This window comes from Brachyistius frenatus, unplaced genomic scaffold (assembly GCF_029030835.1).
Source record: "Brachyistius frenatus isolate BFR_SWC_R1_liver_20210118 unplaced genomic scaffold, ASM2903083v1 Contig_214, whole genome shotgun sequence".
NCBI classification, from domain to species: Eukaryota; Metazoa; Chordata; class Actinopteri; family Embiotocidae; genus Brachyistius; species Brachyistius frenatus.
This window is the reverse complement of record NW_027210813.1, coordinates 487501-501813: the sequence shown is the minus strand read 5'-3', so window position 1 is coordinate 501813 and position 14313 is coordinate 487501. Positions and strand designations below refer to the sequence as shown.

The following is a 14313-nucleotide window of genomic DNA, read 5'->3' as shown; positions in this document are numbered from 1 at the left end:
ACAGTTATTACATCATCATCACAACATCACCTGTTCAACATCATTTTACATTATCAGAGGTGTTTTGGTTCATCTGGGTAGAAACAGCTGGATGAAACTCAGAAACGTCAGATAAATATTCATGCTTTGGTTTTGATGATGTCACCAGTCTCCTGTTCCAGTGTTCGTACGACCAGAATAATTAGTATGTCAGGAAAACACTCACCCTGTGTTCTGAATCACAGACTATTTCTTTATACTTTCAATATGTACTGTTGCATGTAGGGTGTATTCAGCTGGGATGTAGTACTTCATCCTTTGAATGCACCTTGACCTTTGACCCTCTTGGTCGTATCCGTGGCGATCCATAGCGAGACGTTTGTAACTGGTGGTCACACAGCAGCATGCAGCTCTTCTGCAGTAAACACACCTGATTCCTGCCGACTGTGTGTGTGTGTGTGTGTGTGTGTGTGTGTGTGTGTGTGTGTGTGTGTGTGTGTGTGTGTGCGTGCGTGCGTGCGTGCGTGCGTGCGTGCGTGCGTGCGTGCGTGCGTGTGTGCGTGTGTGTCTCTCTGACCCGCCTCCTGCCTGCTATCACAGGATCTTGGTCTGTGGGTTGAAAGTGTGTCTGTGGCTCCCTGCCCAGCATTTTAAACTGGAACACACACACACACACACACACACACACACACACACACACACACACACACACACACACACACACACACACACACACACACACAGAAAGCAGGCCATCCTTCATACTGACACACACAGTTTCTTCTTCCATATGAGGCTGTGAGACAGTGGACAGCACCAGCAGAGCTCTGATCCTCCTTTCCATCACATCAGATCCACTCTCACTCATGTATGACTCTGTCGTCCTATTGGTCAGAGGACATGAGTCATCATGCAGTCTGTCATCCTATTGGTCAGAGGACATCAGTCATCATGCAGTGATGATGATGATGAGCGCCATCTGCTAAATAAACGTCCAAAATTGTCTATTTTTCGCTCTGTTTTGGTCTCCATCACTTCCACTATGTTCAGTAGCTAGCTGCTAGTTGCTAGCGTTCCTCTTCTTGTCGACACCGAACCCAGTAAATGTTTAAAAACAGGAAAACTTCTGCAGAGCATCAAAGTTCAGGGATGATTTTCTATTTCATGGTGACATGTAATCTGATCCTCTGGGATCCTTCATGAGGATGTGTGGTGTGTTGGTGGCCAGCAGGAAGAAATACTCATCAACATTCAATATCAGTGGAACAACGGTCAGATTGTTGTGAGTTTATGATCCTCCATGGAGGTAAATATTTTACCAGAAGACAAAGTCATCATTTATGCTGCAATCCAGTTGTAGCTCACATATCAGTGCCGTGCTGATAAAGGAAGGCAAAGGTCAAAGGTCAGGGCTGGAACTGTTACTGTGAGCAGGAGTGATCATGTAAGGTGTCAGGGCTAGAATAGAAATCAATAATAGAAGGAGGAGGGGGGGAGGGCATCTCAGAACGACTCTAATAAACCACCAACAGGGAAATAAAACATCCAGGAATCCTCTCAGGAACACAAATACAACCAGTTTGAAGTTTAATAGAATCACTTCGGTACATTGAAAGTATTAATGAAGGTATTGATATGGATTCAGTTCTTTGACAGGCTTTTACAACCCAGTGGTGAATCCATTATAAATCCATGCAGAGGTCCTGATGTGACCCAGAGCTGCAGCTGTAGTCACATGACCCAACAGCTTATTTTAACACAGTGACTCCTCTTCAGTCACATCTGTTGCCAGGATCTGATTGGTCCATCCTCTTTGTCTCTGAGGAGCTCGGCACCGATCAGCAGGTTCTGCCCCTGATAGAAGCCGAGCTGGATCACAGCTGCATGACAGCAGCCTCCTCTTCGGCCTCCTGCAGCTAAAAACAAATGCTCGGCCTTTTATCTCAAATAGCTTTTCTATTTCCATCCCACTTTATTTTTGAGGTAGTATTTTCAGCTTTTAAACAGCCAGTTAAGGTCAGCAGCTTCCTGAACATTTGCCCACATTCTGATTGCATGACATTAAAACTATCTGCAGCTTCACCGTGTTTGTTTCTCTACTGTCTCTGTGATGACCACCAACTGTATATAAAAGTAAATGTAAAATGTAAAAGCACAATTTTTGGAGCCTTCCATTCAACTTCTCTCATCAAATCCAAAGTGAATAAAATGTGTCCATCAGTTATCTCGGTGTTGTTAGCTAAAGTCACTCCTTCTTATTAGTTTTCTGGAGGTCCATCTGAATACAGCACATGGATCTTAAATGATGCTCTTTCACCTGGAGATCCTCCTGCTATCCTCCTGCTAACCTCCTGCTATCCTCCTGCTATCCTCTTGCTATCCTCCTGCTAACCTCCTGCTATCCTCCTGCTATCCTACTGCTAACCTCCTGCTATCCTCCTGCTATCCTCCTGCTAACCTCCTGCTATCCTCCTGCTATCCTCCTGCTAACCTCCTGCTATCCTCCTGCTAACCTCCTGCTATCCTCCTGCTAACCTCCTGCTATCCTCCTGCTATCCTCCTGCTAACCTCCTGCTATCCTCCTGCTATCCTCCTGCTAACCTCCTGCTATCCTACTGCTATCCTCCTGCTAACCTCCTGCTATCCTACTGCTAACCTCCTGCTATCCTCCTGCTATCCTACTGCTATCCTCCTGCTATCCTCCTGCTAACCTCCTGCTAACGTCCCTCTCTGGTGTTTCCTGCAGGCGGATGCTAAGATGGTGTGCGACGTGGTCAGTCGTATGGAGGACACGGAGCCGTACTCGGCCGAGCTGCTCTCCGCCATGATGCGTCTGTGGTCCGACTCCGGTATCCAGGAGTGCTTCAGCCGCGCCCGGGAGTACCAGCTCAACGATTCAGCGCAGTAGTACGTCCACCCGCTCCACTGTGTGTGTGTGTGTGTGTGTGTGTGTGTGTGTGTGTGTGTGTGTGTGTGTGTGTGTGTGTGTGTGTGTGTGTGTGTGTGTGTGTGTGTTTGTGTGTGACCTTGAAGCCTCCGTATAAACATGCAGTGACCTTGAAGCATCTGTATAAACATGTGGTGACCTTGACGTCTCCATATAAACATGTATTGACCTCAAGGCATTCGTATAAACGTGGTGACCTTGAAGCCTCCGTATAAACGTGGTGACCTTGAAACCTCCGTATAAACGTGATGACCTTGAAGCCTCTGTATAAACGTGATGACCTTGAAGCCTATGTATAAACGTGATGACCTTGAAACCTCCGTATAAACGTGATGACCTTGAAGCCTCCGTATAAACGTGGTGACCTTGAAGCCTCCGTATAAACGTGGTGACCTTGAAGCCTCCGTATAAACGTGGTGACCTTGAAACCTCTGTATAAACGTGATGACCTTGAAGCCTCTGTATAAATGTGGTGACCTTGAAGCCTCCGTATAAATGTGGTGACCTTGAAGCCTCCGTATAAATGTGGTGACCTTGAAGCCTCCGTATAAATGTGGTGACCTTGAAGCCTCCTCGTCGGACTGCAGCAGGACTTCTCGACGTTTAACGTCTCGGTTCTCAACCTATTTAGTGTTAAAGGAACAATGAAGGATCAATGTACACACTGTATGTGTTCATGTCCGGATCAATAAGGGACTAATAGATATACAGCTCTGGAAAAATTAAGAGACCACTTCAAAATTATCAGTTTCTCTGGTTTTACTATTTATTGGTATGTGTTTGAATAAAATGATTTTTTTTGTTGTTTTATTCTATAAACTACTGACAACATTTCTCCCAAATTTAAATTTAGAGCATTTATTTGCAGAAAATGACAACTGGTCAAAATAACAAAAAAGACGCAGTGTTTTCAGATCTCGAATAATACAAAGAAAACAAGTTCATATTCATTTTTAAACAATGCAATACTAATTGTTGTCAGTTTCTGCAAATAAATGCTCTACATATTTTTTTACAATATCTTTATATATCTATATCTATATATCTATTTATATCTTTCTTTCTATATGTCCATCTTTATCCATATATATACACACACATATATATCAATCTATATCTATTTATATTTATCTATATATATATCAATCTATATCTATATCTCTATATCTATCTATATCTATTTATATCTATTTATATTTATATATATATATATATATATATATATCCATATATTTCTCTGTCTATATATATCTATATTTATTTATTTATATATATGTCTATATCTATCTATCTATCTATCTATCTATCTATCTATCTATCTATCTATCTATCTATCTATCTATCTATCTATCTATCTATCTATCTATCTATCTATCTATCTATCTATCTATCTATCTATCTATCTATCTATCTATATAGCTACATCTGTCTTTATCTATATTTATCTATATATCTTTCTATCTAAATCTATCTGTCTATATATCGATATCTATCTATGTATTTATATCTTTCTTTCTTTCTATCTATCTATCTATCTATCTATCTATCTATCTATCTATCTATCTATCTATCTATCTATCTATCTATCTATCTATCTATCTATCTATCTATCTATCTATCTATCTATCTATCTATCTATCTATCTATCTATACCTAGCTTTCTATTTATATCTATCTATTATTTTTCTATTTATATCTGTCTTTATCTTTGTGTCTCTGAAGTAACCGATCATCTGTTTAAAAGCTGTGAAGCGACTCTGCTCTAGAAATACAGCTCTACATCCATCACAGCTGATGGAGGAATATTTTCAAAGCGTCTCTTCTGTCACTCTGCCGACCGTCAGCTCAGAGTACCGACCAATCAGATTCCAGGTTTCTCAGAGGGCGGATTATCCACTCACGGAGAACTTTGGATTTAAACTAATTATCTTGATTCATTCATTGTGCAGCAGTGAGGAAGTTAATGGTAATTTTTTATTGGAAACCATTTGTATTATTGAAATGTGGAAGATTTTGTTTTCCAGTAAATAAAAATATTTTGGGTGAAAGTACTAAAACATAAACTTGCCAGACATGAGCAGATATGAGTATAATATAATTCATGTTAAAGGTATTTAATAGGGACGGACATTTCTAACAAAAACTCTATTTGATAACTGCTTTGAGCTGTTTGACTAATAATGATGATATTTTTTTATGGCTGTTGTCGTCTTTGCGTGTTTCTGCTGTTCACATCACATCTATGATCTGTTAGCAACCAATCAGCAACCAGCAGTGAAACATCCCGCCCACCGATAGTTGTAACCTGACTGCACCACAGGCCTGTCAATCAAACAGACACGCCCCCAAAAACAGGTCTTCTTGAATCTTCTTTTCTAATGAATGAGGGATTATTTTCAGATGGACCTCCAGAAAACTAAGAAGAAGGAGTGACTTTAGCTAACAACACCGAGATAACTGATGGACACATTTTATTCACTTTGGATTTGATGAGAGAAGTTGAATGGGAGTCTATGGAGCCGGAGGCTTTTTGGAGCCGACCTCTAGTGGCACTCGCTGGTATTGCAGCTGAAGACACTTCTGCATCAGAACCATTTTTTAGTATTCAGTGATGTCCACTTAATATACAGTTTATGGTAGCAACGTGTTCAGTTGCATCACTGCCCCCTTCTGAACAGAATGAGGCATAACAACCAGGCCATGACAACCAAGAAATGATCTGGGTTAATGAAAACGTCAATGATCACATCTGGGTATCACATCCCCTGATGTTTACTTACAGACTTTGCTTCTGTGTTTTTGCAGCTACCTAGACAGCCTCGATCGGATCGGTGCGACGGACTACCAGCCAACGGAGCAGGACATCCTGAGGACCCGCGTCAAGACCACTGGCATCGTAGAGACACACTTCACCTTCAAGAACCTGCACTTCAGGTACCTCATCACTCATCATCCATCCATCATCCATCATCAATCATCCATCATCCATCCATCTTTCATCCATCCATCATCCATCCATACATACATACATACATCGTCCATCCATCATCCATCCATCTATCATTCATCCATCATGCATCAATCCATCCATCCATCATCCATCCATCTATCCATTCATCCATCATCCATCCATAATCCATCCATCCATCATCCATCCATCCATCCATCCATCCATCCATCCATCCATCCATCCATCCATCCATCCATCCATCATCCATCCATCCATCCATCCATCCATCATCCATCCATCCATCATCCATCCTGTAATTACTGAGATTTAAACAAGTGTCTATATTTATCATTGTCTTCCTTTTAATGAGGTCTGATTCAATTAGAACAAGTAGCTGTGGGAATGATGACAGAGAGGGGTGGAGTTTCGTTCTGACCTCTAATTTAATCACCGTATTTCAGTCCCTCTTGTGTGCACACGTCTACACACTGACACACACAGTTACACATCCTCCATTTACAGCTGCAGAGATGTTGGTCCTCCTCCAGCTGTTCTGGGTGTTTTTGGTTGAGGTGTCTAAATATTGTGCCCTCCGTTGTTATTACTGTCAGTCCTGCAGAGTGTTCTGGGTGTGACTCTCACACACACACACACACACACAGACGGTAGAGTGGGTTGCACACTAATCAGAAGGTTGGTGGTTCGATCCCCAGCTCCTCCTGTCCACATGCCTAAGTGTCCTTGAGCAAGACACTGAACCCTAAGTTGCTCCCGATGGTGAACCATTGGTATGTGAATGTTCTCCTGATGGCAGCACCTTCCATGGTGATCTGTCTCATTAGTGGGTGAATGGGTGAATGGAAAACCATGTTAAAGCGCTTTGAGACCGAAAGGTGGTAAAACCATACAAGTACAGACCACACACACACGGCTACTTGGTGTGTTTTTTTGACTATTTGCCACTAAAATATAACTTGAGGCTGAGAACGTGGTCGTTTGCAGCTTTTGTAACGAGGAGGATGGAAACGGTTTGTGAAGCGTCTGTGTGGACAAACTGCTCGTTGAGGAACCTCGACAGCGTTCAGAGGTCAGAGGTCAGGTGGTGTTTAAACTCTCTGTTGCACTAAAGATAGACGAGGTAACAGCGCAGGTCCTCAGAGTCCCACACTGACTCTCTGTCAGCAGGACGAATGGCAGCAGAGCAGCAAGAGGAGAAACACATTTCTGCTCTTCGATTTTTCAAGCATCTCCATTCAAAGACTAAAGCTCACTGTAATTACCCTGATCACACTCGCGGACCCACTTTAATAAATAACACGATCAGGTCTTTCAGGATTTCACAAAATTCTGAATTTTGTTGCGAATCTTCCCCAAAAGTTTGATGTAATTTGTAAATTTTTGTGTTTTTATTGCAGTACAATTACAAAAATTTGCAAAAATTGCAAGTCGAGTACGTTTTCTTTGGAAAGTGCTGTAAAACTCTCAGCTGAGCTTCTGTCCAGGATTTTTTTTTTTGAGGAATTGCAGGAATTTTGAAAAATGTTGCAGAGAATTATTAAGATCACAAGATGAGGATTTCCTGGAGGAGACATGTTGGAGACCTGCTGACAGCAAACACAAGAGCAGCTTTGTTCACTGTGTTGAGCTGACACAGTTTGACTTTTCAAAAATGTATTTTATTTACGCCTCAAAATCGGCTTATATATAAATGAATGAATTTAGGAACTAACTGAGCCTTTAAAAGAGTCAAAAACACAGCTGGACTCAGGTTTCAGCCAAAGAAAGGAATTAATACAAAATTGATGATGCCAGAAGAATGTGTTTAAATGTACCTGAAATCTAATTCACTTTAAGAGTGAACATACAAAGATAAACGAACATACAAAGATAAACGAACATACAAAGATAAACGAACATACAAAAATAAACAAACATACAAAGATAAACGAACATATAAAAATAAACGAACATACATAGATAAACGAACATACAAAAATAAACAAACATACAAAAATAAACGAACACACAAAAATAAACGAACATACAAAAATAAACGGAATAAAAACTAGTTCAGAAACTGAAATTATTTTTGTTTTGTGCGTTTAAATTTGACTCAACTTCCTAGAAAGTTTCATCATTATTTTCTGTATGTGATGTTTATTTGGTGTTTGTTGACGTGTGTCTGTTGTGGCTGTCAGGCTGTTTGACGTGGGGGGTCAGAGGTCCGAGAGGAAGAAGTGGATCCACTGCTTCGAGGACGTCACAGCCATCATCTTCTGCGTGGCGCTCAGCGGCTATGATCAGGTGCTGCACGAGGACGAGACCACGGTAAGGACCGACGTTCACCCGGACGTCACCAGGCTTTAAAACACATTTGACTTTCAGTGCATTCATGAAGTGGTGAATCATTGGTAATGATCCTTTAATACACACAGGTTCATAATATCAGTATAAAGATTGAGTGATTGTTCTATATGTAGAAAGAACATGTAAGCTGACATGAAACAGTGTGTGAAGCTTCAGACATGAAGGGTCAACGTCCCAATAGAGTTTTTATATTTACATGTTTCAGACATTGCAGCTGCTCCTTTATCTGATGTGTCATATAAAATACTACCACACACCTCCAGTTCCACATTAAGAACCAGAAGTCCAGTTCAACTGTTGTGTATCAGAATAAATATGTCCTCCTCGTTTCTTCTTTAACGAGGCTCTGAAATGAACGCGTCTCCTCCTGTTGCTCATCACAGATTATGATCACAGCACAACATGGAAATATGTTTCCAGTGAAACACATGCCGTTGGAAATATGAGTCGGACGTGTTTGTTTAACAAATCCCTTCGCTGAGCGGCACTCTGTCCTCCAGACCGCATGCAAACGCATCGCGACTCCTGTGTGGGAGTTTCTCTTCATGCAAATCATCACTGTTGCAAAAGCAAGTCAACGCGGAGCAAAGCAAACAAACTCTTTCAGGTCACGTATAGGAACTTCTACATACACATATATTTGTGTGTGTATATACAAAAAAAATAAAGGGAACACTTAAACAACTCAATGTAACTCCAATCAATCCCACTTCTGTGAAATCAACTTGTCCAGTTCGGATCAACACTGATTGTGGATCAGTTTCACCTGCTGTTGTACAAATGGAACAAACAGGTGGAAATGAGGCAATTATCAAGACAACCCTATAAAGGAACGGTTCTGCAGGTGGTGACCACAGACCGTTTCTCTGTCCTCGTCCTTTCTGGATGATTGTTGGTCCCTTTTGCATTTTGCCAGTGTCCTCACCACTAGAGGGAGCATGAGGTGTCTCCAACCCACAGAAGTTGTTCAGGTAGTGCAGCTCATCCAGGATGGCACATCAATGCACGCTGTGGCAAGAAGGTTTGCTGTGTCTGTCAGCACAGTGTCAAGAGGACGGAGGACATACCGGGAGACGGGCCGGTCCACCAGGAAACGTGGAGGGGGCCGTAGGAGGACAACAACCCGGCAGCGGGACCGCTATCTGCTCCTTTGTGCAAGGAGGAACAGGAGGAGCGCTGCCAGAGCCCTACAAAATGACCTCCAGCAGGCCACTAATGTGCATGTTTCTGCTCAAACTGTCAGAAACAGACTCCATGAGGGCGGTACGAGGGCCCGACGTCCACAAGTGCGGTCTGTGCTTACAGCCCGACACCGTGCGGGGCGACCGGACTTTACCGGAGAACACCGAGATCGGCAGCTTCTCCGTCGGCGCCCTGCGGTCTTCACGGATGAGAGCAGGTTCCCACTGAGCACATGTGACAGACGTGACGGAGTCTGGAGACGCCGTGGAGAACGTTCTGCTGCCTGCAACATCCTCCAGCGGGACCGGTTCAGCGGCGGGTCAGCGACGGTCTGGGGAGGCGTTTCTTCGGAGGGCAGCGCAGCCCTCCGTGTGCTAGCCAGAGGTACCCTGACTGCCATTAGGTCTCAGGATGAGATCCTCAGACCCGTTGAAGACCATCTGCTGGTGCAGCGGGTCCCGGGTTCTTCTGATGCAGGACAATGCTCGGCCTCATGTGGCTGGAGTGTGTCAGCAGTTCCTGCACGATGAAGGCATCGACGCTACGGACCGGCCCACCCGTTCCCCAGACCCGAATCCAATCCAGCACATCCGGGACATCGTGTCTCATTCCGTCCGCCGACGCCACGTCCACCGCAGACTGTCCGGGAGTGGACCGATGCTTTGATCCGGGTCTGGGAGGAGATCCCTCAGGAGAACATCCGTGGTCTCATCAGGAGCATGCCCAGGCGTTGTAGGGAGTGATACAGGCACGTGGAGGACACACACACTACTGAGACTCATTTGGACTTGTCTTCAGGACTCTCCACAGAAGTTGGATCAGCCTGTGATCTGATTTTTACACTTTTATTTGGAGTATGATTCTGAATCCAGACCTCCATGGATGATGATTTTGATTTCCATTGATCATTCTGATGTTATTTTGTTCTCAACACATTCCACTATGTAATGAATCAAGATTTGAACTGGAAGATTTCATTCATTGAGATCTAGGATGTGTTGTTTAAGTGTTCCTTTATTTTTTGGAGCAGTGAACATACAGTATATACACATATACATATGATGATGATGATAGTGATGATGGTGATGGAGATGATGGATGATGATGATGATGATGATGATGATGATGATGGCGATGGTAATGATGATGGGGATGATGGTGATGGTGGTAATGATGATGGTGGTGGTGGTGATGATGGTGATGATGGGGATGATGATGATGGGGATGATGATGATGGGGATGATGATGGGCATGGTGATGATGGATGATGATGGTGATAATGGTGATGGTGGTGATGGTGGTGATGATGATGGTGGGGATGATGATGGGATGATGATGATGGGGATGATGGTGATGATGGTGATGATGATGGGCATGGTGATGATGGGGATGATGGTGATAATGGTGATGGTGGTGGTGGTGATGGTGATGATGATGATGATGATGATGATGATGGGGATGGTGATGATGGTGATGTTGATGATGGTGATGGTGATGATGGTGATGATGGTGGTGGTGATGATGGTGATGGTGATGATGATGATGGTGATGATGGTGATGATGATGGGGATGGTGATGATGGTGATGATGATGATGGTGATGATGATGGGCATGGTGATGATGGATGGTGATAATGGTGATGGTGGTGATGGTGGTGATGATGATGATGATGATGATGATGATGATGATGATGATGATGATGATGGGGATGATGATGATGGTGATGATGGTGATGATGATGATGGGCATGGTGATGATGGATGATGATGGGGATGATGGTGATAATGGTGATGGTGGTGATGGTGATGATGATGATGATGATGATGATGATGATGGGGATGGTGATGATGGTGATGATGATGATGGTGATGATGGTGGTGGTGATGATGGGGATGGTGATGTTGATGATGGTGATGATGGTGATGGTGATGGTGATGATGGTGATGGTGACGATGATGATGATGATGATGTAGGTCAAAGGTTGTTTAACTGTTTCTCAACTCAAACATACACGTGTCGAACCACGTGTAGCTAACAAGCTAACGGTACCGCGGTATGACTCCTTCATTGTGTTCAACAAACACACACACACACACACACACACACACACACACACACACACACACACACACACACACACACACACACACACACACACACACACACACACACACACACACACCACAGTTCTCTGTGCTCTATGTGAGCACTTCCTGGCTCTCAACACTTCCTTTTCAGGGACGTGTATGTGTGTCGGGGGGGGGGACGTGGGAGGGCTTTGCATTTTCCATTTGCATTTCCTGTTCCTGCTCTAAACTCCGCCTGCAGCATTTATGGCTCCTCCCACTGCTCCTGTCACTCTCGCCAGCGACTGTCCTCTCTAACCAATCAGCAGTCAGATCTTCTGCAGATGCTCCGCCCACATACAGGTATGAACCCTCCTGATAGATCGATACACTAACGGCGAGTTGAAAGCAGCGTCTCTTTGTGTGTCTGTGTTCCTCTAAATTCTTCAGTATGTCAAACTGCTACACCAGCAGCTGAAGTTTCCACTAATCTGATTGGTCGATGGGCCCATCAATCACCTATTCTCCCCTCCCCCTCCTGAACTCAGCAGAAAAAGCTCATAACCAAAGAGAAACTGCTTTCAACTCATTCTTTAAAACAAATCTAAGTCTGTTTTCATAAAACACTAAAATACATTTTATCTTCATATTTTAACATTTTTACCAGTTTAGCTGCGTTTTACATGGTAATTCAGTGACGTGTTGTTTTTAATATAGTTTCTTGTTTTTTATTAAATTATTTATTAATGTACCCTGTGGAGCTTTCATCGGAAACAATATCTTTTTATTATTTACTGTAGGTTCAACCTTCTTAGTTCCATTTCCCACCTCAGAAAAGAGTTTTTAATTTGAAAGTGCAGCGTTGACAGCTTTCCTCTTCCTCTCCTTCACTGCTATCTTTACGACTCGTTCCACAGTGCCCCCCGGTGGTGGAAAGCTCCACAGGGATCAGTTAGCGCAGACAGCGGCGCATCGCTAACCAGCTACAAGTGCATGGCTTTTTTTTTTAACTACAGCTTACTAATAGTTTCTGTTACTAATCTGTTCACAAACACACACACACACACACACACACACACACACACACACACACACACACACACACACACACACACACACACACACACACACACACACACACACACACACACACACAAACAGACACACATGCAGCAGAAAAACAAACGCTGTGTCCATGAGCAAGAGGAACTCTGTACTTCTGTTATGCTTTGTGGTTTTATTTTCATCTTAACTCCTCTTTGTGTGTTTGTTTGTGTGTTTGTGTGTATTTATGTGTTTTTGTGTGTTTGTGTGCGTTTGTTTGTTTGTGCATTTATGTGTGTGTTTGTGAACTGGTCCAGACCTTCTCTGGCCCGTTTAACCGGCGCCGATCTCTCTCCTGCAGAACCGCATGCACGAGTCTCTGAAGCTGTTCGACTCCATCTGCAACAACAAGTGGTTCAATGACACGTCCATCATCCTCTTCCTCAACAAGAAAGACCTGTTCGAGATGAAGATCAGCAAGTCGCCACTGTGCATCTGCTTCCCCGAGTATACTGGTACATACCGCACAGGGAGAGGTCATGAAATGTCCTGTGTGGGACACTAGGTGGCGCTGTTTCACACCATTTCACACCGTTTCACACCGTTTCACACCATTTAACGCGTTTATCACCGTTTATCACCGTTTCACACCGTTTATTACCGTTAGTCACCGTTTATCACTGTTTCACACCGTTTAACACCGTTCAAACACCGTTTATCAGTTTCACACCGTTTAACACCGTTTATCACAGTTTCACACCGTTGAACAACGTTTAACACCGTTTATCACCGTTTCACAACCGTTTAACACCGTTTATCAACGTTTCACACCGTTTAACACCGTTTATCACCGTTTATCAACGTTTCACACCGTTTATCACCGTTTTAACACCGTTTCACACCGTTTAACACCGTTTAACACCGTTTATCAGTCTATCAGTTTCACACCGTTTAACACCGTTTATCATAGATTCACATCGTTGAACAACGTTTATCACCATTTAACACCGTTTATCACCGTTTAACACCGTTTATCACCGTTTCACACCGTTTATCACCATTTAACACCGTTTAACACCGTTTATCACAGTTTCACACTGTTTAACACCGTTTATCAACGTTTCACACCGTTTAACACCGTTTCACACCGTTTATCACCGTTTTAACACCGTTTCACACCGTTTAACACCGTTTATCAGTCTATCAGTTTCACACCGTTTAACACCGTTTATCACCATTTAACACCGTTTAACACCGTTTATCAGTCTATCAGTTTCACACCGTTTAACACCGTTTATCACCATTTAACACCGTTTAACACCGTTTATCACAGTTTCACACCGTTTAACACCGTTTATCACAGTTTCACACCGTTGAACACCGTTTATCACCATTGATCACCGTTTAAGACCGTTTATCACCATTTATAACAGTTTCACACCGTTTAACACTGTTTATCACCGTTTATCACCGTTTCACACCGTTTATCACCGTTTTAACACCGTTTCACACCGTTTATCACCGTTTATCACCGTTTTAACACCGTTTCACACCGTTTAACACCGTTTAACACCGTTTATCACCAGTTTCACACCGTTTAACACCGTTTATCACCATTTAAGACCGTTTCACACACCGTTTATCACAGTTTCACAACACCGTTTATCACCGTTTTAACACACCGTTTAACACCATTTACCATTTATCAGTTTAGACCGTTTATCACCATTTATAACAGTTTCACACCGTTTAACACTGTTTATCAACGTTTAACACCG

The 14313-nt window shown here is 43.0% G+C and overlaps 1 protein-coding gene across 3 annotated transcripts in view; it reads left to right on the top strand.

Moving 5' to 3' along the window:
* Positions 1–14313, top strand: part of gnao1a (guanine nucleotide binding protein (G protein), alpha activating activity polypeptide O, a) — a 69978-nt gene that overhangs the window by 42598 nt on the left and 13067 nt on the right. For 2 of the 3 annotated variants that reach the window (XM_069719410.1, XM_069719408.1), the window contains exons 4-7: positions 2726–2886; positions 5732–5860; positions 8075–8204; positions 12897–13050. In XM_069719410.1, the coding sequence (XP_069575511.1) occupies positions 2726–2886; positions 5732–5860; positions 8075–8204; positions 12897–13050 (574 nt within the window). The remainder of the gene's footprint in view (positions 1–2725; positions 2887–5731; positions 5861–8074; positions 8205–12896; positions 13051–14313) is intronic. The other variant, XM_069719407.1, reaches the window with a different exon arrangement.